General features: G+C 40.9%; 1 protein-coding gene across 7 annotated transcripts in view; it reads right to left on the reverse strand.

Moving 5' to 3' along the window:
* Positions 1–27,514, reverse strand: part of ndrg3a (ndrg family member 3a) — a 50,759-nt gene that overhangs the window by 12,715 nt on the left and 10,530 nt on the right. The window contains exons 2-8 of one of the 7 annotated variants that reach the window (XM_044121848.1): positions 16,174–16,275; positions 15,920–16,005; positions 12,149–12,181; positions 1,887–1,992; positions 1,654–1,774; positions 391–453; positions 236–296 (exon numbers count right to left, since the gene is read on the reverse strand). In XM_044121848.1, the coding sequence (XP_043977783.1) occupies positions 236–296; positions 391–453; positions 1,654–1,774; positions 1,887–1,992; positions 12,149–12,181; positions 15,920–15,976 (441 nt within the window). In that variant the 5' untranslated portion in view covers positions 15,977–16,005; positions 16,174–16,275. Of the gene's footprint in view, positions 1–235; positions 297–390; positions 454–1,653; positions 1,775–1,886; positions 1,993–7,039; positions 7,509–12,148; positions 12,182–15,919; positions 16,006–16,118; positions 16,276–17,889; positions 17,946–27,514 lie in introns of those variants that run through there. The other 6 variants (XM_044121849.1, XM_044121845.1, XM_044121846.1 and 3 more) reach the window with 6 other exon arrangements.

Genomic DNA, 27,514 nt, shown 5'->3' on the forward strand with positions numbered 1-27,514 from the left:
TTCCAGAGCTTTCTGCTAGATTGTGGTTATTTCAGCTCCGTTAAGCAAGCGCAGCAATAAGGGCGCATGAAAAAGGAGGGAATCTTAAAGGTGATTCATCACGAGGTGACCGGTACCACAACAGGAACCCGATGTCTTGTGTGGGTTTGATAAGAGGATTTCATGTTACAAGCTGTATGGTTGTGTCTATGTTGCACACAAAGATAAATAAAAAGCACCAATGTGGAGGACTCACTCCAAAGCGGGTGAGGACGTAAGCTCCAGCTCCTACACCGATGCCGATCACACTGTTGACCCTACAGAAACAAACAGATACTGTAGTGATTCAGACCCAAAAAACAAAACAAAACAAAAAACATTAACCAGCAAACCAGCAGGAAAAATGCTCACTTCAGCTGAGTCATCACAGAGGGCAGCATTTCAGCCAGCTCGTCCATGGTAGGGTAATGGTATCTGTAGACAGGTGAGAGGTCATGTAATGTATATCAGCACTAACATCGGTATCAACCACTCGGTATAGCTGCATCCATAAACGTATGACATATCGGCACTAATATTGGCATCAACCACACAATGTTAATATCAGTAATTAATATCAGTATTGGCAGTATGATATATCAACACTAACATCCATAGGCATTGGACAAAAATATATCAACACCAACATTGATATCTGATACACAATATATCAATATTAATATCAGTATCGTCTGCATGATATTTCGGCACCAACATTGTATCGGACAAAAATATATCTGTACTAGCAGCGTTATCGGGCAATATTAGTCGCCGTTTAACCAAACGGTATCGGTCCCATAAATAAAACTGGGCCGATGTTAACAGCTAATATGTTTTTCTGTCTTGTTGCTGTTTGTTTCTGGAGGGCGAGTGGAGGAGGTTGGTTATGTGACATTGATAGAAGCAGAAAAGTAATGTCAACAAAGTGATTTTTTTAAGTGTCAAAATGGTAGTGTGTGTGTGTGTGTGTGTATATATATATATATATCAATACATCCCTAATTTATACTATCAGGTAAAACTGTTTGTGCACTCACAATCTTTACATCCTGTCATTTTTTCAGACTCAAACCTCAACAGATTGTATTTAGATTTTGACTGAAGGGCCAACACAGAGTGGTGAATAACCGAGAAGTGGAAGGAAAGTTATATATTGTTTTCAATTGGTCATTCTCACACATGCACATCTAAAGCATTCCACTGCAGCTCATGCTTAGAACAGATTTGAACAGAAGGTAATTAGTTGCCCTGGATTATGTTTAGTGGCATTAGAGTTTAGGATATATTTGTATATGGGTTTTCTTTTTGAAAATCCACAAATACTTTTTCTTATTTTGCAGCTGTGCACCACTTTGTGCAAGTCTATCATTTAAAACCATAATTAAATACGCTGAACGACGTTGCTGCAGTGTGACAATATTTTTAACAGGTTCGTGGAAAACACGTAGTTTCTAAAGCCCCTTCATTTTCTCATCTTTCAGTTCATCAGAGAAAATGAGATTATTATAGATTTATACGTTCAGGAAGTTCGATTTGTAAAAACAAATGACTGGTGAAAATGTTTCCATTAGCAAATGAACCTGCTGCGTCGGGACCAGCTCTAAAATGAATGTGTGGAAGGAGAGCGCCACTCACCCACTGGGGAAGGGAGGCGCTCCCTCCTGCTGGCCGGGCGCGTCCACATGGACCACAGCAAAGTGCTGGGTGATCTCCTGCATGTCCTCATAGTTGAACAGGGTGTTGAAGCAGGACTTGTCTAAACAAGATGGAGACAATTCACAAATAAGAAAAAAAAAACAAAAACAAAACACTAACACTAAACCGTGCCATCCATCCTGGAGGGTGAACGCATTTTTTGGCGAACTCACGGTTGAGTCCGATGTCGTGATAGGTGAGGATGACAGGCCTGTTGCCCTTGGGAACGCCTCGCATCGTCACATGGAGAACGCCGTGAGGAGTCTCAATGTCGTGTTCCTGCAACCAAGAAGAGGAAAAAATGAGCTCAAGATGAAAGGTGCAATGCCATAAGGAGGGTAGAAAGGCAGATTTTCCCTTCACATTTAATAAAACAATTCTAGTTTTCTTTTACTAACAAGCTAGGTTACAGCAGAAACCTCTCAGGTGAACATGAGCAGCAAAAGAAGGTATGTAAATCTGGGTGGTTTCCTTAACCCAAATGGTGGATTTACTTTGGTGGGAGAGTCGTCTAAAAACTGAGAACCAGCCAGCTGGGTTGGAGAGGAGACTAAAAAGAGCCACTTTGAATGAGATATCACTCAACCTCTACTGCAAGATAGCATAAGCAACAGTACGGAGGTACAATGATGCTGAATAACAATGTTCATTTCAGCGGCTTATGTTAAGAACATAACATAATTTCTGTAACTTTTCATCATTCAAGGAAACCAATTTGTTCATTTAAGCTAGCTTTAGCCATTTAGCTGCTAATTTATTAGCACAAGCTAGTGCTAGCCAGGTTTCACACACACTGACCAAAGGGTCAGACATTTAATACGTGTAATTATTTATATTATAGGTTTTCTTGCTGTTTATTAGTTGTGTTACTCTAATTTAAATTAGTTTTTACCAAATATGCACTAAATTTAATCAATAGATTTAAATGCAAACTGAAGTAAAAAAACAAAACAAAACAATATAATAAAAACAAATGTCATTTATTTTGACCCAAATATTAATATTTTTGTACTTTAAATTATTACTCGTTGGCCATATTGAGGGTAGAAAGGAGCTGCTTTAACAGTGTTTTTGGTTAAACACTTCAACCATTAAGTCAAGCCAAGACTAAACTAAACTATTCAAGTAGAAATTTAAATGTAGCAACACTGGATTAATTACTACATACTATTTGTTGCTTAATGTTTTTCAGTCCTCATACTGTTGACAGGTCATTTCTAACACACTCGTCGTATTAAAGTGTCCACAAGGACATTTTAAAGTTTATAAATTGGGTATACAAAGCATGCGTCTCTTCAGTCCGGAGCCCTTGAAGAAACAAAGCAGTGAATAGGGCAGGCTGCAGAACCCTTTTCATTTGGTTGAAAAAGGAAAGAGAAAAAGCAGCATTACTGTTCAGGACTCTGAATTCGCTTTCACCCAGATGACTCTGCAAAAATTTCAGCATGGTGTGCTTTGGACCAATGGGTTTGCAAAGAGAAGCATAATGAAATTCAGAAAGCACTTCCATGCATTTTTTAAAACATCCTTTCTTCATAATTAACCACAAAGCCCCATGTTTGAATCAAACGATAAAAAAGAAAAGTGACTAAAATGTGAAATTTACACAGCAACAAACAATCGAAGCATCGACTGTGTTGATGCAAGTCAGAGAGAGGTGACAGGAAGTGGGGAAAAAAAGCCACGTTCCAGGCCAACCTTGTGATTCACAAACTCATCACATCCCAACAAGCAGATTCCTCAAGGTCAGCATGACGCGGCGCTGCAAACAACGTTCTGCATGATGCGGCTCCATACATCTGTGAGGGCGTGCGAACCGCACAGAGCGACGGGCGGGGCCGCCGCCCCGGTCTCCCGGCCCGCTGGTCATCAATAATGGAGAGAGAAAGCCGGAGCGAACGAGAAATCCACATTAAGGACAACAGATCGAACGTCGGCCCTGCATCTCCCTGAACTCCCAGCAGCATTTGGAGAAGCGCGTGTGTTGTAAACACTTCAGATTAGATGGAGGCTAATCCTGAGGCCGGCGGCCGCTGTAATCGTTCCGATCCGCTGAGTTTAACGGACACAGCAACACAAGAAGAGGAGGAGCTGATCCTGTCGGTGCCGTTTTCCTGAACCCCACAGGTCCAGGCAAACATTAAAAATGAACCGCAGTATCAGAAATGTGTAGGGCTGAAATGATTAATCGGATTCATCGCCATGAATCACGATGAATCGATTGTTGAAATAATCGTCAGCTAATTAGTAATTGATTGTTAACTGGAGAATACAAACTATAAAAAGGCCACTAGCTGAAAGAAGAACATATTAAGAACAGCAATTCAGCCAGAACTGTGAAAAAAAATAAAAAATACACAATTTCATTTAAAATAATAATAATAATCCCTTTGTAAATATGTTTAACCCAAAACTCCTCAGGTGTTATAGCTAAGTTAGCTAAAACCTTGGCTACTATTAACTTTTCCACCCAATGATTAATTGGTTTATCAAAAGATAAACCAATTAATCATTGGTTTATTGTTACTGATGAAAAAGTTAAGTAGAAAGGGCTGAGATTTTCAATATTTAAACTATTTTTTAAGCTGCAGATGCATCCTTTGATACAAGTCAAGCATACACTAAAGGAAAGCTGTTGTTGCGTTTTTTTATTTTAAGAACAATGAAGTACTTGTTTACTTGCATATTTTAGTGGACCTCCAATAGTTTTTAAAAAAAGACTTAAGTGTGTAAATGAAAAATCTTTTATTCGATTAATCGATAAACCGTCAGAATAACTGATTTCAAAAGTAAACATTGGCTTCGGCCCTAGAAATGTGTGGCAAATGAACCGATACTGGACTCTACTTCTCATGGCGAGACCAAATGAACCCTGATGGAGGAACTCCTGCCTTTGTGTGGAGCCTTCGCTCGAGGTAAACGTATAAACATGAGAAAAACAACCAGCTGTAGATGGAAAGACCGTCTCAACGGCCGTGCTGCTGCAGATTTTCATTTCCAGACAAGGACAGAGTCAAGGACAAGTCCACAAATATACTTGGCTCAAACGCATGTCTTCTTCGGTGAGTGTGTGTGTGTGTGTGTGTGTGTGTGTGTGTGTGTGCGTGTGTGTGTGTGTCAGAGAGAGCAGGCACATGCATCCCCACCGCTGACATAAAATGAAAAGGTCAGTGGAAGGAACCGGGGTGACGATGGGTTAGACGGATCAAGGGACAGACTGGACGTAGATGGGGAGGAAATGGAGCGTGAAAGCCGTGGCAGAGAGACAAGAAGCTGGCTGAGGGAGAGAGCCTTAAAACAGAAAGGCCTGCGTCGCTTTAATTTCTCATGTCTGTTCCAGCTATAATGTAGAAGGGGAATGAAGGAGGACAGGAGAGGAAGAGATTTCTGTCGGGCTAAAAGTGTTATTGATTCACTCTTCAAATGTCTCGTCACGCTTTTAAACATATAAACATGAGTGCTTGGATAAGTTCTTAGTACAGACGAACCAATCAGCGTTGACCAGGTTGATTTTCTTTGTAGTAGAAGTTTTTTTTTTTTTTATCCTAATAGCAGTGTCTGCTGCAATTAACTGGATCAACTATGTGTGAGCTTTTATCCAGCTTTTTCCAGGCTGACAAAGATTTTACATTTGTTTTGATTATGACCAATTCAGGTCTTGTTTTCCTTGAGCAATTGCACAAAAAGAAAAACTAATGTGTTGCTGGCCCCTTGATGGAGGTAACCATTTCTAATCAAATAGAAAATAAAAAATATTACATGACAATCCTGTTTGTGAATTAGTGTTTAGACACAAATACTGAATTTTCTGCCTGAACAAGGAAAAACTACCTCACTTGAACTCATCAATAAATCTCATGTACCGATGTTGATCGGTACATGTGTAGGTTGTAGACATGGCCTGCACAAAACTGGGCAAACGTATCATTGCAATATTAATTTGAATGCTGCGATGATGACATCAATTGAGATTAAGCCAACATGCGACTCCTGTAGTTGTACCTTTTCTATCAAGATCTCTGTACCATTCTCCCTGAGCTTTAGCCTCTCTGCCATTAAGATCCAGGTCTGTTGTGGGTAAAAACAGCAGCAGTCCATCCAATTCAAACTATTCTTCCAATGTCTGTCTTTCAAAACGACTGAATACAGTTGCACTATTTGACGCGATTGGTGTAGAAAAGTAGCCATCTGATAAAATGTTTAGATTTATAGCAGTATTTGTTGTTTGAGTCTCTGACTGTGCGGAGTGGCATGTTTGCAAACAAATAAATGTTTGGTTGATTTTTATTGTCACTGTAATGAGTACCATAAAGTTTGCGATGAAATTTCTCATCTCCCACCCCTACTGGTCGAATAAGTTATTAGTAAGGGGAATTTGATTGGAAACATAACTACTATAGTTATTGCATCCCAGCGGTCCTTTGGGATATTGCACACATCCATATCCTACCGACGACTGTGATTCAACGCATAGAGCTATATGATGGGAAGGGAGTTAGTATGTACTCCTGCCCGCTTTGGGCGGGTTGTGGGAATATCAGGGAAACAAATGTCTGCGCTTAAAATAGGAGTATCAGCGTGTTCATGTGTGTGAGTGTGAAAAGGTTACAAATGTTTCTCTTTCTAAAAAAAAAAGGTGCCAAACAGAGATGCCACCCTCATCATGCGACTCCTCGGTCGATCAATACCTGCACTCTCGTTTCCTCCTCCAACTAAAAATGATGGAGATCTTGGGTGTGAGCCACTAAACACCTCCATGCGCATACAAACATCCATGTGCATATTCCCCCAGCGATACGGTGGCCCTCACCTGCCCGCAGCCCCCCCATGCTACTCACATGTGTCACATCCAAAAGGCTGGCTGGAGCTGCAAACTCAAGGACTCTGCATGGGGAGTGAAGCAGCAGCAGATGTTTTTAACGTGTTGTTGCCATGCCGTGCGTTGGGGGGTGAGTGACCTCCCTCCCACTGCCTCTTTTTAGTGATGGATGAATAAGGAACACAACGAATGGGCGCACCACAGACGTTTGCAGAACACGTTCATCTGCAGTGACACACGTACCCACAGACACCACGGGCATCTTTCATATCGTCACCACACCCTGAGCAAGTTTGGGTGCTGTGTGACCTGTGGGTGCACGCGCGCACACTCACTCACACACACACACACACACACACACACCTCGCAGATGTCCCCCTTATTCTACCAGCAATCCAGAACAGACCCATTGAGTAACTAACAGTCAGTCTATTGAAAAAGTGCAGAACAACGCCTCTTCTCTAAAGACCTAGCCAAGGACTCTAGCGGGACGCATTAGTCACTCACCGCATCATTTCCAGCATACGAAATCTGCTCCAGGTCCAGGACGGTTGACATGTTTTACCCAATGCGGGAGCGGAGTCTGTTATGCTATGCGGAAGCGTGTGCTGAGCGGCTCTTAAGATCTCCAAACCCAGAAGGGGGAGGCAGAGGAGGAGAAAGAGGAGGAGGTTTTTGGTTGGATGGGAGGGATGTGGGGTGAGGCTGCCAGATGATCAGCAGCAGCAACAGCAGTGACAATGGAGCAAAAGAGACAGACAGAAGAGTGCGAGGCGAGGAGGACGAGGGTAAACAACTTGAATGAAAACAGGGTGGAGGGAGGGAGACTGAGAGGCAGAAAGACTAAGACAGAGAGAGAGAGAGAGAGATGGGGAAGTGGTGGGAAAAGAGAGCAGGAAAGGAGACAGACGAGGAGGAGAGTGAGACTGCAGCTTGTGCTTGGTAGTCACAGCGCGATCATGCATTCAGCCGATGCTGCGTCTAATTGGACTGCGGAGGGTCAGGTGGGTTTGTGGGAGAGGGAGGGACTTTGAGGAGCATCAAGAGGAGGAGGAGGAGGAGGATAGCGGAGTGGGAGAGGGGTGACGGGGTCCACGGGATGCAAAAAGCAGTCCAGGAATACGGACAGGCTGCTGACATCACTGTGTGCTATTGATGAAGAGGAGAGGAGAGGCAGGGAGGAGGCCGACTTTGACGGCTGGCCCCAGGATCGTTTTCAGCGTCGGCAAAATGGCCGAACAAGATTGCATAGCTGCCACCAGGAGAGATCAGAATGACCTTAACCTAACCCTACTTTGGGAGAAATAACCCTAAACCTAATCCTGAAGGACCCACTTAATGACCTTCAGATTAATAAGAGGGAGTTGAACACTGATTTCACACAACACTGTTATGAACATCCAGACGTGTTTCTCTCATAGACCAGAAAAAGGAAACAAGAAGCTCCTTGTTTCATCTCCAGAACCAAAATGATGAGGATTTTTTCGTCCTCTAAACTTCCTGCTTAGTCACCTGATCCACACGGTTTATGGATCTCTCCTCTGTTGGTGCACAGCAGCTAGCAGGGCACGGCGTCACACCTCCATCTGAGACAGGCTGCTCGCCTCAGCCAATCAGACACAGCGCAGCAGGTCAGATTTAAGAGACAAAAAAATGGGTTTTATTGGTCCGTCAGTGTATTAGCATGTTAGGTTGTAGACTGCAGTTTCTGTATCTTCTCATGGTCTTGCCCCATAGAGGGGGCTGTTCATACAGTGTATGGACATGTACAATAATTTAACACACAGGAACTATATGTGGATATTGTGTTTCAAACATTTTAATGCTGGCCTCTTTGTTCCTGATGAATGTAGATGGTTTAGGCTGTAGCAGAAAATATGTCAAACTGCACAAATGCAGTGTGTGTCAACACAAGGGATTTGTGTCACGATATGCTTTATAGTCAGCAGTGTCGCATATAGGTAATTAAAACATAGAAGCAACCTTTTCTTGTGTCACTTTATCATACCGTGAGTCATCAGGGTCTAAGCATAACTCCGCAGTGGGAGGTTTTATAGATTCACACGAAGCTGCTCAGGTTTGCATTAAGCAATGCCCTGTAGCTTTCCATCCATCTGTCAATCAGCACACACTACCCAGCTAAAGTATTCTTGCTCTTGAACCTTCTACATCTTCTTGAATTGAAGCCACAAACTTCAGTGGGTTATGTTGGAAACTTAATGTGATGGATAAGCAAAATGAAAAGAATGTGCAGTTTTCATTTTCTGTTTACAATCTAAAATCTGAGTGGCGTGTCTTACATTTCAACTCCCTTTACTCCGACACAGCTAAATTAAATCTAGTACAAGCGGTTGGCTTCAACGGAGAGCGGGGGGTGAAAATTGTCCTTTGTGCCTAGAAAATACGTAATACTGCCCCTTTATGAAATTATTTAATAAGTTAATGGAGTCAAGTGTAAATAAAAAACAGCATCAGGAAGACCAAAGAACACAAAAACCAGGTAGGTCAAGGGTAACTTACCCATGGTTAAGGAGCCCTTGATTGAGTTATCTGCCTTAAATGCAAAACGATATGCAAGGTGGATAAATAATTCCACATCACTGTAAATGTACCATGCCCACAGTAAAGCAGGTAGCATTATAACTATTAGAAATGTTTTTATTTAGCAGGGACCGAATGGATGGAGCTCAAAACATTGCAGTCCTGAAAAAAAAAGTTTGAATCTGCAACAGACTTGAGATCTGGGAGGAGGTTCTTCTCCCAGCAGAACAGAAAGTAATCATGTAACTCCAGAGGGAACGACTTGAGATCAAAGAATTTTTATGGGTATGCAGCTCTGGAAAAAAACAAGGGAATGCTACCAAATGCATACACTCTTCATGATGATCACAACTCTCAAAAAGGTTATCCTTCAGTGAAAGCTGCAAGGAGGAACGTCATCATGTAAAAGCAAACCAGTCTCAATGAAACAGACGGGCTGATGCTGCCCTCTGCTGGGCACTTCCATGAAGTTAACAATCCTGAGCAGCAACCTGAAACATGTCGAAACGACACAAAGGAAAGTCGCCAAATTGTATTAAGTATGCAAATCTATGGTTTATTTCTGAAATAATTAAAGCCAAACAGATTTGGGGGAAAAAGAAAAGAAAGATCAGGTCATAAGAACGGCCTTGAGCAGACGCCTCAGGGAAATCTATTTATAGAGCATAAGAGCACACTCAGCTGTTTTAGTCATTTTCAGCCCATGAGGCGACTCTGTATGCTGACGATTACACTTTAAAACACGGTTTCACATGGGTCTTACTCAAACCTCCATCCTCAATATGTCACACAGTCACAAGCAATGCATGAAGTCATGATAGTCACGACGCTGTGGGGGTGCACAGGGCTGCAGTGTTAACGGGCAGCCTGCGGGGGGAGCTGTAAGAGCAGGTGAATTGATTCCAGCTGCTCAGAGTGATGGCGCAGTGGCATGCTTGGTGTATAGATGTAAAATTATGCTGCGTAATGCATATGCCTATTCTTCCTTCGTCTTAATATAAACGGTGAAACTGCGCATCCTAATATGGACGTCTCCACATGAAAAGCAGTAGCTTGCATGTTATTTTTGCTTCTGGAAAACACAGACTGCTGCGAGAACTGAACCCGCAAACAGCTGCAAAAATACGCTGATGCATTTTGTGTGAGGATGTGCTGTGAGAAACGGTCCAACTGATTCCTGTTTTCATCCAGGACGTAGTCCAAAGACGGCTACCTCTAAAGTAATTAAAGTTGCTTATGTCCTGATTTTTAAATACAAATGGTACAGACTTTAAAAGAGGGATTGTGTGTCGTTCTTTTATAGTGACTGATAAGCTTAAAACGGCAACCGAGGAATTAAGGTCAAACGCGTTTAAGCCCGTCTCCATACCGGCGACAGAAATCCTGTCAGATTTTCTGTGACATAACTTCAACTGAACAGATAAAAGAAAACGGTGATGGGAAAGACGTTTTATGCTGAGTAATTGGGCCGCAGCTCTATGTGAACATGACGTCATTAATAACAGAATAAAGGGAATGAGCCCCGAAGAGAATGTATACCATCAGCTTTACCTGAAGTACCGGTACCCTTCCTGCAGCTGCTATATTTAACTCTGGAGGGACGACAGGACGTGGCGTCAAAACAAGGAAACAAAAAAAAAAAGGAGAGCGAGGAGTGAGATACTTTACCCCCTTTATGATGATCACTGAGCAGCGCTACCAGTGAGATGGAGCAGTCAAAAGCAAATCCATAAAGCTGGTTGAATGTGCTAAATGTCTGCAAACCTGGGTTTAAATATTCCTCCTAACGCTAAATCTAAGATGCAGAGGCAGATCTGGTCCTATTTGCCCTCATGCATAATAATGCCTATTTATGTAAATTACAGAAAGAACAAACAGCGTAGCCTCATCATCATCAGAGCTATTTGTGTTATGCAGATTGTTTGCATTGCTGTTAACTGCTGGTGGAATTGATCCTCTTTTCTAATGCACGCTAACTCAAGTAAAAACATTTTATATGCAATGGGTTTAAAAAAAAAAAATCAATCGAGCGTACGCCATGTTTGTGCAAACATATTTTAGCTTTAATTCATACTTTATATCGCAATATGAATTAGAAAGATGACATATTTCACAATTGGTTTAGAAACGTTCCAGCGAGGCGCCTCTGATCGGTTCTTAAAGCTCACAGGAATGCAGAGTCAAGTGAAGAAATAATAATGATGATAAAGTTATACAGCAGAAACCAAAACTTAAATACAAATAGTTTCCATCTGAACATAATTTGTGGGGTTTTGCCCATGTGTATTTGAGGTAATTTGCTTAGTAAATCCTGGGCAGAAATAAATCAAATACCATATGCATGACAATTGCCCTTCAAATGTTTCTGAATGTGAATCGATGTAGCATAACAATGTTTTCTGTTGTCTCACTGATTCTTATATGCGTGTCCCTGTAATCCCTTCAAACTCTGCCATATAAATTTTAAAGTGCCAACATGTAAGATTAATTTTGTAGGATTATGACTTTATCCAGTTACATGACACTCTTATAACAAGTGGATTTAGACAGTGTTGTCAAGCAGTGACAATTTCCCATCACATTCATGTCGAGGATTACTGGATATGTGATTTATTAAAAAAAAATAAAATAAAAGTGCAGTTTAGCTACTGCAGAACATCTGGATGAAACCGTAGAGGAACAAACCAAGATAGATAATCATGATCTGAGCTTCACAGTTAACCAACAGCTATAACAATTTTAGTATTATGCCTCAGTCAGTCACACCAAAACAGCATTTATTAAATATTAAATCTTACACCCAGCAGACCCACGAGTCCTAATAAGGAGCAGCAGCATTTGTTTTGTTTTTTTTTTGCTGCAGCTATCAGAAAGCTGGACAAAAAGCAAATGCGGGGTACAAAGATTGATTTACAAACCGTACTTCTCCGACACTGGGAGGAACAAACACACACAAACACACTTCCAGTATAACAGGGAGGCCGAGGATACGGCCCTTAACCCCTCCTCCCCAAAAAGCCTCGCAGCATCAGCTCTGACCACGACATAATTAATGGCGAGGAGAGCAGCACTCACCTGGCAGTCGAAATCTTGGAAGTTCCGCGCGTTCTGCAAGAAAAGCAAAAAGAGGAAACTTTAAATCTGCGGCGTTCTCATGTCTGAGGCATTTGGTGAGGTGAGCTGATTATGCAGCTCTCACTATGTCTGTGTAACGCTCACCCAAATCAAATCAAATCAAATTTTATTTGTATAGCACATTTCAGCAGCAAGGCATTTCAAAGTGCTTTACATCAAATCAAACACAAAAACACAATGCAGCATAGAATCAACAATCAAAACAGAACATCAAGTCAGATTCCATCAATAAATTTGCCATTGATCACGTTTCAAATAAAACTCTAAACAAGTGGGTTTTTAGTTGAGATTTAAAGGAAGTCAGTGTTTCAGCTGTTTTACAGTTTTCTGGAAGTTTGTTCCAGATTTTTGGTGCATAAAAATCTATGCACCAAAATAGATTTGAACCAAATGCCGCTTCTGCTCATTTGGTTCTGGTTCTGGGGACGCAGAGCAGAGCAGAACCAGAACCTGAGAGGTTCTGGAAGGTTGATACAACAACAACAGATCTTTAATGTATTGTGGAGCTAAACCATTCAGTGATTTATAAACTAACAACAGTATTTTAAAGTCTATTCTTTGAGCGACAGGGAGCCAGTGGAGAGACTTTAAAACTGTTCACCCAAAGGAGGCGTGAACTGCAGGGCTTTATGAATCAGGATCTAATAAAACACAATCTGATTCTAAAATGATCTTAATCCAACCACAGGTCACACACCGTAGAAAAATCAAGAAGCTGTTGCTGCCTGTTAGTCTAGGAAGAGTTATGACACCATTTCCAAACAACTTGAACTCTTGATCAAGTTCAACATGATTATTAAAATATTGTAAATTTTTCCAGCCAAAGGACCTGGTTGGTTCACCATATCTGGTGTGCTGAATATTTGAGTCAAATGTGGAGAAAAAAGAAGCTTGCAATAAACTGGGTCGTAGAAAGCGTCCGACAAACGTTTTTATTAGGATTAAACCTTTATTAAATTTAGGACACGTACATTCAATAAAGCTTAAGTGTCAACGAATTGTGGAGAAATCATTGAGATTCTTCACAACGAATCATTGTGGACATTTGGAGATGACCAAATCTCTACAATGGTGTGACACTTCTACTACAATTGTTTCTAAAAGGTACAAAATTATGGGGTGTACTTAAGTTTGTTTTGCTTTGATTTTCATCCTTTTTAAAATCGAGATGCACCAATAAATCGGCCAACAGACAAATCGGTCTCGATTGCTTTCATTTTGGGAAATCGGCCGATACTTGCATGAGAACCCGACAAACCCGCCCACCAGCTCACCACTGCATGTGTGCGATTAACAATGGTGACCCAGTTTTAATGATTTATATTTACATCATAAATATAAATCATTAGAAGAAAAATAAATCGGCACTGGCCAAATCAGAATCAGCAGGTCAGTGCAGAAAACTGCAATTCACCTTCAACTTAAATAAATATCGACAATTTGGAATATATATTGTGTGTTTTTTTTGTTTGTTTGTTTTTGTACTCTTCATTCAGTCTTTGTACTCTTGATCGTTAACCTAAATTGTTAAAACTGGGACAACAGCAGCTCAGATTTAAACCCAAACAGTGAAAAGATGGACTCCAAACAGGATGAATTAGGAGTGGGGAGCATCTAGGAGAGAACAACTCCCAGTAGGTGTGGACTTTGCAGAGAACACTAAAAATATCTGCAGCAACACTGCAGATATTTATTATCATACAGATTATATAATTTGGAGGAGGGAGGAAAGAAAAGGCAACAGAAAAAACTTCCGTCAGGCTTCCAGGAAAACAGCACCAATGAAATCTTAATATTTCTTTACAAAGTTTTGCTCTCACAATTACCACCATCCTTTGGCTCTTCCTGTTTATCTGCCTCATTAGCAAAATAATATCTGAACAGAACCTTTGCCATTGCCTTAAAGGATAAAGAGGCCAGCAAAGCCTCTCCTCTCCACGTTACCAAAGTTTAAGACTCCCAGCAGCTGCTCTCTGTTTTGATTCAGGTTAGCGTCTGAAGGGAGGGAAGTTAAAAAAAAAAAAGACTTGTATCTCACTTTTGCAAAAATGGTTTTCCTAAAGGAATTGTACTTTTTGTATAGATTACACCCAAATATGTCCATGTTTAATTAGATTATTAACCATCTCTATTATTTTTACAACCCTAATACTCATCACCTGTGGTTTTTGACATGGATGATACGGCTCCCCACCCAGGGCTCCATCACTCCAGGGTCAGTTCCATATTTAAAATTACAAAACCAAAACTATTTTATTGTTTATTTTTTCTATGTCATTTTTCATGGGAATTGGGCTCTCCTGTACTGTGCTGTGCTGGTACTGTTTAATAAAATGTGGGTGTACACCTCAGCTTGCTGATGAAGTTGCACCTGCATCTAATTGGGGATCCTGTTCGGTGCCAACATCTAGACTGGAAATGGGCCATTTCTAAAAAATTTAAACATGATGTCTCTGAAACTCATTTTGAAGCCGACAAGAACTTTATTCCATTCGTGAAATCACAGAAAAAGTCTCATCCTGTGGATGGAAAGCCAACGTTTTGTACCGTGCATCAGAGAAAGGAGGAGAGGCCAATGATGCCAAGACCGTCACATCCAGGAAGTAAAAAAAAAAAAAAAAAAAAAAAAGGCAAATTTAAAAAATGAAAGTTTTCTTTTTCATATAGAGAAGAACCCTCACGTTTGATATAAACACTTCCTCACGACGTTTGACTTGATCAGAAGTTTGACTCAATTAAAGTAGCATCAAAATGTCAAATGTCGTCGAGAGTAAGAGTGAAATCTTGTCCATGTTTACGAGTTTAACTCCATCTGCTAATGTCAACTTAATAATCTTATTTCAGTGTGTTTTTGAAGAAACCTGACAGATACTAGAAGTGTGTTTGCCATGTCTTCAGGTTACAGCAACTCTTCCAACCAGGTTTATTTCCCTGATATGATCACAGAGGAAGCAACATGAACAACTTAATTGAATCACTTTATAAAATCTTTAACAGAAACAAAAGAAAGACCCTTATTCATCCATGATTTGTCTTGATCTTTGCCTTAAACTTCTGTGAACTCTTTTTGATGAATTGACCACTAGGTGGAGTGAGAGGTCAGTGACAATGTTGTCCATTCAAATGGCGTTTCTGATGCGTTTCTCCTGCTGTCATGCAGCATGACCAGGAGGAGTCGTCTCCTCCTGGGCCTTCACACTCCCACCGTGGAGGCGAGATCCCCTCAGATCGGATGGAGAACAGCTCACACTCCTCCCCTCCGAGGTGAGAGGAGCGATCTGCTCTGAGTTCGCCGAGGGAACAAAACACCCAATCAGATGATCAGCTGCCGAGACGATACTTCAGGGAGGGAAAGAGAGCCGGAGCAAATGGGAATGGCTTTGATCTGCCGTTTGGGGTTTTTCTTACCTTCTGCTGGCTAGTCGACCTTTTTGAAAATAATTCTTTTTAAAAAAAAGGATTTCCTCCAGCTCTTCCTTTCATCTCGTACGTTTTTCGTCCCTCCTCTGTTTGCTGGCTCTATACGTTTGCCCTCAACATTTCGAGCCTGTATGAATAATTCACTTTGATGACCAGAGCTGTAGAGTGTGCTGTTTGCTAGCGTAGAGTTTGGCTCCGTTTCTCTCAACACTTGAGTTCTGTCTCAGCTGCCCGTCTGTGCGCCGGTGACATTAGCAGCTTGTTTCCGTCTCGTTGCGACTCGCCACTCACCTTACTGGTCAGCAGCGGCTTGATCTCGGTCAGCTGTACATCCTGCAGCTCGTCCATCTTCCCGATGCTGAGAATCTCTGCGCTTACTGACATAACAAAAAAACAAAAGGAGAATAAAATCAAGCTGAAAATAAAACATTCAGGAAAGCAGAGCGGCGCATAGCGAGAGTGCTGCACCGTTCAACAACACTGTTTAGACCTGTTAGGCATTACATAACCATCTGGATGTGATTTTTAAGCTCAACGGTAATCACTCTGCACACAGGATCCAGGGAGCGGAGGAAATCGAATCAAACGAAGAGGCGTCTCTTCTTAGCGATGCCACTCCGTGCTTGTGTGCGTATCGTTTTCTCAAACTAAAAGAAGCAGAGTTGGAATAAGGTATAAATTTGTGTATTTTGCGTCTATTGTTAGTTTCTGGTAATTGCTAATTTGGTCTGATGATGACAAGAAAAGGCAACAAAAAAAAAAAAAAAAGTATGAATCTAGCAGGACTAGCAAATATCAGCATCATTTGACAAATTTAGACATATGAATTATTTAAGTTGCTTTTAAGCTGCAAAGGGATCAATCAGATTTTGACTCCGGTGACCGCCGCTGCAGAGGTTTCTCAGCAGACTATTTTAGGTCTTCCGACAACATCTTTGTCAGATTTCCGGACTTCGACTAGGCCACTTTAAGGCTTTCTTTTCTTCCTCATTTTCGGAGTCATTCATAGGAGGACTTTGAGCGAGGAAACAATGTGGGAAAACTGGACATCTTACAAACTCAAATTTAAGACCTAAATTTCATCTTTAATGGTCTTAAAAATGTTAAACACTTGCATCTCCAGAAAAATGCATGAGCTCTAACCAGTCAACTGACAATAAATTTGCATTTATTCATGACATGCGCAAAGATGTTAGCTAGCTAGAAAGGGTATATCAGCAGCTACTGAGTGGTTGCCTCAATTGTCTCGAGTCACATAACGACAAGAAGTGTCACTCAAACTTTTCCCATGAGAAAAAATCCCCCCAAAAAACAAAAACAATATATGTGATAAAACTGTTCTATCGAGACAAAATTTAAAACCTCGGTATAACATTTTGAAGGCCAACTTACTTTATTAATCAATTTAAGACATTTTAAGGCCTTGATTTTAAATACGTTAATTTAATTTAAGACTTCATCAGAACCAACAAAAATACTTGGACATATTTAAAACTTCTCGCATGTGTTGTGTTGTGCATTAAGAATAAAACGCCGCAAAAAAAACCCCCAAAAATCTGTTGAAGCTTGTTTTTGAGCGGGTCAATCTTATCACAACTAAATAACATTTGACAACAAACAAACAAAGCAAAAACAAAACAATTACATGACTTTTTATGTAGGTGACTATTTCTAATGTGATTTTTAATGGGTTTAATAAATATTCAATATGCTACAGGAATTACAACTTGTTAAGCAAAGTATAACGTTGCATTTATCAGAATGAACAGAAAAACTACTAGATTGTCTAAATTACTTCAAAAGGAGTTATTTAGCCTCTCTGTTCAGTACCTTGCTAAATAATCAACGGTAAGTGTTTGAAAAGCACATGACTCATTTGCATTCGTGTGTCCATTTGCCGGAGCCCGTTTCTCTTTATCTTTACATCCCACATGCTGATTAATAGTAAGTGATTCAGCACAGCTGCATAATGACAGCACAGCCAGGGATGACATCTTGAGGAAAAGGGCATCCTTCCAGCCCACACAGGTGTTGCTGCAAACACACAAAGACGGACCGGGCAGATTCGACAAGATGCTCCGAAGCCTTCCTCATTTGTTTTCTCCTTGAAGGGAGCAGCTTGTCCCTGCACACGATTATAGAGCAACGACAGAGACACAGAAGAAATACCCCCGCCTGTCCTCGAGAAAAGCTGCTGAAACGCTGCCTGCTCAGCCTCGCCTGGCTGCAGGAGGGGCGGACAGGAAGTAGTGTTGGATTACCTGGCTCAGGTTGCAAATGATCGCACATGAAGCCTGGCCTTTGTCGGTGCCTCAAGCCGCCTGAAGAGGTCAGATCAGCTTGTGTTATTTTGGGGGGGAAAAAAAGACACTTCATTAAGTGTCAAACTACAGATGGGAAGTTTTGAATTTTTAATCAAGCGCATCAACCTGTGAATGTAATGTTCAATAATAGCTAAATGTCCAGGGTGTACAATAAGAGAAAGAACCAATCCCAAGGACAAAAGCGTTCACACAATGGATGGATGGATTCTTTCATTAGACTGCTGAATGTGCAGAGGGTTTGTACACCCATTTAATTAGGAAGAGAAACTGATGTCCACTGCCTGTTGACAAAAGTCAACAAAAGACTGAAGAGTCATTTATTTAAAGAATTTAAATTATTTTGAATAAAAACATTTGGATTTACATTTGAAGTATGCCAGAGCAGAGCACACCTGTCCATTAAATTATTTGTGAAAAATTTACAGATTTTTCTCATATTGTCAATATTGGAAAGAAAATGCAGCTTGTGAAGCTCAGATACATAGACAACGCTATTGGCTAGCGTATACAAAGCAGCCAATGCAAGAGAACCATTTATTTTTCCTGCTGCTGATTGGCTGTAGAGTCAAGAGCAGCAAAGAGAAGCTAACATCCACAGTCTTGGATGCTAACTTCTGCATCAGTGCTAAAATGGCTTCCACTGTCCGTATTAGAGCATATTACGCTATATTTGGTGTTTTAACTATTAAAATAGGCAGTTCTAAGCGTTTTTTGAGGGGTTCTCAACTAGTTGCGGATTTTAGCCTTTTGCGGACGACAGTGGTTTCTAACTCCTGTCAATAGCGGGAGTACGCAGTTGGGATCTGATTTACTTGCTAGCGACTTTTGGCCGTAAAGCTTACAGTTTCTACTCAGAAATCTTGGTTAAACTCTACCCAAATGAAACATTTTGAAATTAGTCTATCAGTTTTATTCATTAAATTATATATATATATGTATGGTATTATCTGTGTGTGTTTATCACAAACAAGAACATTGGCAAAGCTATTCAAACTGCTACATAAATGTATTTGTAACATTAAATGTACTACTGCTACCACATTTAATGAATGCTAACTAATAATACGATAAAATTGTTCATCTAGTTTATCATTCATGTTACAAAAAAACTGAAAATATGAGCACATTGTAATTTTGGCATTAAGCGTTGCTGAAATTGACTAAATCTTTCCAAATCAACCGTAGCTAGGAGGCATGTAAATATTGTCCCTGATGTCCAGCTAGCAGGTTTGACTTTAGCATTAGCGCTGTCATACACACTTGATGCGTACTTAGAAACTTTTTAAACTAAGTCCTATGACTTCTTAGCAAGCCATAAAGACGTGTCTTACTGTTCTTAGCTAACAGTGGGTAAGAAAAACCATTAACTAAACCAACATTTTTTGCATTTTATTAGCATTTTAGCTAAATGCTAAACAAATGTTTTATGTAGGAATTGTTGATAAAACTAACTAAATAATGCAATCAGTACTGAACAATTATTGACGATTACATTGAAAAATTGTGCCGTCACAACTCACAGAATTTAAATGGTCAAAATTGCAGTAGTTCCTGTTTAAAGCTCACAAAATGTGAGGAAATGCCATCAGGCATTGGGGACCAAACCAGCTGGCGGAACGGAGCAGAATCACTTCCTGAGTCTGAGCCAATCCTCCCTGAACAACCTTGAGCTGCTGGTGTCGAATAACTTTCAAGGTTGCCAACTGATGAGCCAACTTCCGGCAGGAGGGGTCCTGCCGCCATGACGGCGGCAAGCAATCACGTTCTCCTCAGATTAAAGCGACAAAGGTCTGAACAGACATCTGCCTACTGACGGATTATTGGTGTCAGAGGTCGCAGCGCTCTGTCAACAGACTGCGTCTCGCACGAAAACAACCAGCGAAGCAGATGGACGCAAGGCAGCAGAGGCTTTAGGTTACATAAAACAATCAGAAAAAACATGGAAAGATCCAGTGCGGAAAGTCTTCAGCGAAACAAATAAGAAGCAAAAACACGGCTGGAGAAATCCCTGCTGACAAATCCGGCTCAAGTGTGGAACTGAATAATATTTAGACAAGTAAGCATGGGAGAAAAAAAAATATTCAGCATGCCTGGGCAGATTGAAGGGATCAATCCAATACTTCCTCTGCCACAGAAAGTGGGATAGAGGCAAATACGGCTTTAATTATAGCAGGAAAGTCGGTAATTGAGGCATTAATGGGAGATAAAGGTCAGCATACGGTGGCTTTTTCTGTCCCAAGCCTACAGACGAGTTACCCTGACATCCTTCAAATCCTGATCACACTTTTCTTAAATGACACCCACTCCTCTCCTGATATCAAATCACAACTTTAAAAAGACCCAACCAACCAAAGAAAAAACACACGCAAACACCACCACTACATGCCAGCTCCGCCGCTTGGCATGCACAGCTGTTGCCATAGAGACAAAGCTGGTTGCTGATGTTCAGTCTAAACTGGGATAGACCCATGGGACAGATGTGAGGCAAGGAGACGAGCGATAGAAACGATGCTGCAGAACCGTGCCTTCGCTTTATGAAATCCGTTTTCCTCCCGACAATCCCCAAACGAGACGCCAATAATAACAATAATAAAAATAAAAGAAAGACGGTAAAGCGAGGTGAAACCAGATCAGAACGTATTCTCCCAGATGACAGCGGAGAAATCTATTTGCAAGCTGTGCGGCTTGCCCCACATTCACACCATAACATGAATGTGGAACAGCATGAGGCGAGGCACGGAGAACTGATCGTGTACGAGACCCTCCATCAAAATGTGGGATTGCCTCTCTCTTGCGAAACGCTTCCCCGTTACACCAGGCGTTCCTTTGAAGGTGATGAACCAACATACAGTTACATGGTTGGCCCTAGAATCCTGTTCTCCATGTCCATTCCCCTGCACGGTGCTCTGTTGCAAAGAAGCCTCAGTTCAGCTGTAATTATCACACCATGCAGCGAGGGGCGAAGAGGCTGCAGGGGACGAAGAACTGAGTCGAAGGATGAGGTCCGTTTTCACAGTCAGCGATACCTGTGAGAGACAGACTGTTTGCGCAAAGACACGCTCAAATGTGGCGGTTTGATAAACGGGTAACACGTCTAATATCCCATCTCCTCTGTACTGAGCAAACATTTCTGCTCTCCAACGCCTCAACAGGGTTTTGGATGATGGCCCAACAGGAAGATGGATTTGTGTTTCGGACCACCTGCAGACCACAAGTGTTTTAGATTTTGTCATGGTACAACAAACATCCACGTTTTTTATTGGATGTAATTTAAAAAAAACTTGTAAAATAAACAAAAAAAATCAGAATACAAAATCTATATTCTGATATATATTTTATTTAGACCAACACAAAGTATCCATAAGTTGCTGTTACAATAGTCCGGCGGATTCTTTCGATTGGGGAGCAAAATTGCAACATTTGTTACATTTTCAGGTGGAGCGGTTAGCTTTCGCACCGTCAGATGAACCGAAAACTTGTTCGCCTCCTCACCTGTGGGGGCGCTGTACCAAATACCACTCAAGAAAACGACACAAAAACCTCTGAAGAAGACACTCAGCACAACTTCCTACTTCATAAAATGTAAACAAAAAAGGATTTCAGTGGTGCTTGGCTATTACAGGCCTAAGACGATCACAATCAAACTGCTGAAAGAGGATTATAGTGGAAACGGTGGGAGACGGCTGAGTGACAGGCTATAGTTAGACCCGGTCTAAAACCGAAACACTCATTCATTTGAGAAAGCACAGTTCAGAATGCAAGACAATCTTGGTAATGCCGTTTAATCCTACCACACAGATCAATCGATATATTACATCATAATTCTTATGATTTATTTATTATACATACTCAAGCCTAGAAAACATTCCTGTATGACGCACAGCTCCACTTGAAGCCTGCTTTAGAAGTTGGTGTTTTGGGAGTTTCTTGTTGCAAAGCCATTCATCAATTTACATAAATCTCACGGAAGGTTATGCAGAAAACTGTGAAGCTTACAAAGACTTGGGTATTAAGTGAAAGTTTCTGGGGAAGCAAAAATAATCTGGTTTAGAGAGGAGGGGGGAAGAAAGAATAGATTTCTTTAAATTATCTGTTTAACATGTCTCATGTTTTATCCAAAGCTCGCTTCCAATTGGTCCATCAACGCCTTGTGACGTCTCCTGCCTCAAAACCAGGACAAAATGTCTTCCCTGACTGAATGAGAGTTGTCCATTTCTGCCACGTTAAATGATTTTGTTTGCACTTTACAAAATACGTTATTTATGTTTGGGTTCAAGTTCCCGTAAACACCAGACCTCAAACAGTCAGTTGGTGACTGTATGATGTTTTTATGCCTTTATTTTTGTGATCTTATGACGTGAAGAACTTTGAACTACTTTGTTTCTGAAATGTGCTCTACAAATAAGCTTGACTGAATGATAAGTACGTCCTAATCCTGAGAAATACACCCAAATCCTGTCATTTTTGCCTTTATGCGAGACTCTCCCCTCAAATTCATCCATCAGATTGAGTTTATGATTATGAATCTGACTGATATTTGGTAGATTGTCAGACTGGTTTATAGTGTTAAATAATTCAAAGTAGCATAATCAAGTTACATTCCATCCATACAAAATCTGAACTATGCATTGGCATTTCACTTACATGGTAATTTCTTTCCTTTTAGAGTCTGGAATTGATTTCACCTCAACTTTGTCTCATCAGCTTGTATTCGACCACCGGCTTGGCTATCACGGAAACCTGACATATGATTACAGCTCTCATTTTATAGTTAGCTTTCCAACCTAGATATTACTTCTGCAAGTAGAACACAATCATGACCCCAGTCCTCACGCTTCCGTAGTTATTCCGGGCGACAAAACCAGACCAGACAACATCTTCCGCTCGTGTTCAGCTGGGAAACCTCCAGGATCATGTCACTGGAAATTTCCTTTTCCCCTCCCCACTCCCCTTCCCCACGACTTTTCGTAAGCCAGTGTTTTTCGCAGAGACGGCCATCGGCGGCAGAGTAAAGCTAATGGACTGTGACGGGGCTCAGTTCCAGATTATTGCTCCAACACGGCTCGTTTGGTAACAGAATTAGAACGGGAGGAATCCGTTTGAGTGGGATTTGAGCCCCCGCCTCCTCCTCCCCTTCCACTCGTTAGGTCAATAACAAAACATGGGTGAGGTAACGGTTCACTGATTATCTCGCTGGTGTTGTGTTGTATTGAAATCAAGAGGCACAAAGAAAGAGAAGACCCTGGGAGCAAATCTGATGTGGGGGTATAATCCTCTCCATGGTGGAAAATGTAACCACCAAAGGTCTCCTGCTGATATTTCCAGCAGACCCCACTCAGACGAAACGCAACGCACATCCTCACACAGCTCCACCCCCCTGTGCTGCGCGTCTGCTTAATTAAACGACAGCTTGCTCTCCTGAGGCGCCGTCCTCCTCCTTGCAGCTCCCAGGACTCTCCTGACACAATCTTCCCGTCTTCAACAGACAATGTGACAAAAAAAAAAAAGAAGAAGAAAAGAAACGATCAAAAGATCCTACAGAACACCCACGTTTGAGTTTAGAAATAAAACTGAGAGTAATGTGACAGGATGCTTTGAAACGGCAACCAGAACAGGGAAGTAGAACGCTTGATTAAGTTTAGAAAAGACAGAAAAAGCCGAGCCTTAAACATGAACCTCACTCATTGATCTTTCCAGGATTAAAACGGTCTAATAAAAGCTAAATAGTGCATTACTATAATTGTCGGCGCCTTTATTAAATAAACTTCATCTGAAGCCAGTGTGATGCAGTCTTCACAGCACTTTAAGCTCTCCATCGTGCATAACGCAATACAGAAGTGATAAACAAAAAATGAAAATGAAAATAAATGTTGCAGAGGTTTTACTCGGACATGGGGACACCGGATCGATACTCCAGCCGACCCCGGATCGTTAAATTTCCTCCTAATGTGCATGTCGTTATCTCTTTTAGGCAGCCTACAAATAAATCCAAGGCTGTCCTTTTGTGAGGAGAGTTTTATTGGATTAATTTAGGATATGCCTCAATGAAAGGCCATTAGTTCAGCACCTCAGGCTTTGCTTCAACCCTTTGTGGTTTTCGGTATCTAAAAACAAATGGAAACACCCTTAATGAGTGCCATTAAAGCTAATCCTTTTGGTTTCGAAAGAAGTAACTAATCGAGATCAAACATATTTTTATACACCTCTAAACTATATTATCGTCCCTTACCTTCTACAGTTTGGAAATGTGATCCTAACAAACAGCCTACATTGGACCACCGCCTGGTCCTGGTTGAGTACTTGTGGAAAATGTGTTTGCGTGCGAGTTTTTTCATAGAGCAAAATATTCCAAAGAAAATGCAACTCAGGAAGCTGAGACACAGAGCTACGATGCTACTCGACATGCTATTGGCTGGAGTTTACAAAGCAGCCAATCCAGAGGCAGATACTCTTTTCCTTTGGCAGTGATTGGCTGTACCACGCCCCAAGAGTGGAGATGAGGAAGAGTGTGGATGTTAGTGGGCTGCACAGTGGTGCAGTTGGTAGAGCTGTTGCCTTGCAGCAAGAAGGTCCTGGGTTCGATTCCCGGGGTCTTTCTGCATGGAGTTTGCATGTTCTCCCTGTGCATGGTGGGTTCTCTCCGGGTTCTCCGGGTTCCTCCCACAGTCCAAAAACATGACTGTCAGGTTAACTGGTCTCTCTAAATTCTCCCTAGGTGTGAGTGTGTGTGTGAATGGTTGTGTGTCTCTGTGTTGCCCGCCTCTTGCCCGGAACGTTAACTGGGGATTGGCACCAGCAACCCTCCCAACCCCATTAGGGACAAAGGGTGATTAGAAAATGGATGGATGGATGTGGATGTCAGCGTCTATTGCTAAGATGGTTTCAGCTTTATGTATTAGTGCAAATTAAAGAGTATTTGGTGTTTGGAGGCATAATCTGACATATTCCATAGTCAATTGGTCCAATAGGAGTGTAACATAAAGCTTTAAGTAAATATACAACTTAATTCTATATGGAGGCTGTTTATCTCCACAATTTACAGACACAAAGAAAAATAAAGTATCATGATGAAGCACATCTGCAAAAAGTAATGAAATTGCAAGACGTAGATAAATGTGGGAGACAGTTATCAAGAAGGCACAAAGAACAAGATTATTACTTTGCAGCAATAATCTTAGCTAATTTAATTATGCGATACAAAATAATCTTTGAAAATTGCTGAAGAATGGAAAACAATATCAGAAGAAACGCCCTAAAAGAAAAGCTGGTGACAGGAATCGAGTGCTATTCAGACTGAACGGCCCTGGCGAGGGAAAGAGTCAGAATCGTAAAATCCAATCTTTTTCCGATCAGTAAACGCACCATACTTAAGCCTAAATAAACAGTCTTGTGTAGAAGATGCTACTGATTTTGAGAGTCAGTCAAGTGTTTAAAAGCATGGATCCCCAGGATGCGTAAGAGGTGGTAGAAGCTCCTAAAACAGGAAACCGTATCCTCTATGAACGAATGTCAGGTGTTAATTCAGGCTGATACTTTTAAACACTGAATAATGCTGCAGAGAGGCTGAATCCATTACCACAAAGTTAGCTCTGTTTTATCTTTTTCAGCTTCCAGCCATCGTCTGTCATGGAACATTATAGTTTTGGAAATCCTTTCAAGAGTTCCAGAGTTCAAGTAAAGATCTACATTCTCTAAGAAGTATTAAAACCTACGCTTCATAATACAAGCTGTGCTAACCACCAACATAAGATGCTAGTTGTTTAAAATCTACAGTCACTTCCTCTTTGCTTTAAAATTATTTACAGTAACTCATCTCTCACACAGTGTGACATCGCTGCTTAGAAAGCAGCTAACAGAAAGAAAACAATATATATATTTTGAGTTAAGGTATCACAAACAAATTGGACGTGCTTCGAGTCCCCATTGTGATGAACTGAACTTCATGTTGCATTAGCGCTTGCCTCCAGGTCTGCATGCCAACAACCTAGAATCACGCTGTTGGGAAGCTAAATGTCTCGCCAGCGTCTCTTGCTTTCTTCACCGCAGCGATCGGCTGACGGGCCAGCTGAGACCCGGTGAGTGATTGAGCACGGCGCTGACATGAAATCACTTAACTGATGACAGATTAGAAAGATCCACAGCCCTCATAACGCTCGCTCTGCGGCGTAATTTAATGATAAGAGATAGCTGGATTAGAACAGAAGCTGGAAAATCCAACATGTCCAAACAAACAGTTGCATCAACAAAACATTTGCATTCAGATGTGTATTTCAAAGACCCATCTGAAAGCAGGTAAATGTCTTCAGTTTTTCAAAGACATGTAAGAGTATATATCATTTAGGGAATTTTGTCAATATCAAAGTAAAGTTGGGAGAAATGCTCTTTTGATCTAGGTATTCTGTATTAAATCTTAATTTAAAATGTTTTCTGCAACTGCGTCTGGTTTTAAGGAACACAGTGCGGGGTGGTAGTTTTAAATCAATCTATGAAAACTATTCAGACCATAGGAAACTTTGGTCTGAACAAAGACATTCAGCAGTACAACCCACCGACTTCGACTCATTCAAATGAAAACACGTCGATATGTCTGGTGAAATATTAATTACTTTAGTAACAAAAGGACGACTGACAGAGAACAAAATTATAATTTGACAGAAAATGGCTTCTTAACTGGCAGGGCTTAAACCCTGCAAATATTAAAACGACTTAAAAAGTTTTGTATGAATTACAATTTCTCAACTTTCGCAAAATGTATTTAATCCTTCGAGAAAAAATGGTTTGCAGTATAATCCAATCAAAGCAGTGGATGTATTCTGGTAATCGTCTCTGTTATGACTAAGTCTCTCTGAATTAGGCCCTTCTGTACTTATTTCTGGGTTGGTTTTATGCCGCATGTGCCCATCTTCTGCAGCTGGTAGTCTGGTCCTTAATGTAGCATGCACAGGTAAGGGAGTGTGTCACTAAGATCATTTAGATTAAATGACATCTGTAAAGTTACGGCAAGTTTATTCGTATAGCACTTTAAGCAACGAGGCAGTTCAAAGTGATTCACACCATAAGAACATAATATAGTAACCAATTATATAAAAACAACAACTAACATTGCGCTTTGTGAAATCCCATAATCAAAATAATTAAATAATCAGATCAATGCTCTATTTTCTACTAATCAAAGGCAACTCTAAACAGGTGAGTTTTTAGCCTTGTTTTAAAGGAACTCAGTGTTTCATCTAGTTTTCAGTTTTTAGGAAGTTTGCATCAGATTTGTGGAATGCTGCTTCTCCGTGTTTGGTTCTGATTTTGGGAATGCAGAGCAAACCAGAACCAGAAGACCCAAGTAATCTGTAAGAGTGATTCAACAACAGGCTGTTAATGTATTTTGGTGCTGTACGCCAGTCAGTGATTTATAAACCAAAGTATTTTAAAGTATGTTCTCTGAGCTACAGGAAGCCAGTGGAAAGACTTCAAGACCAGGGTAATGTGCTCTACTTTCTTATTTTTAGTAAGCTATAAAGGATATTGACTTTTTAGGCAGAGCTGTGAAGACAGTATTGCAATAATC

Source organism: Gambusia affinis, linkage group LG07, assembly GCF_019740435.1.
Source record: "Gambusia affinis linkage group LG07, SWU_Gaff_1.0, whole genome shotgun sequence".
Lineage (NCBI taxonomy): Eukaryota > Metazoa > Chordata > Actinopteri > Cyprinodontiformes > Poeciliidae > Gambusia > Gambusia affinis.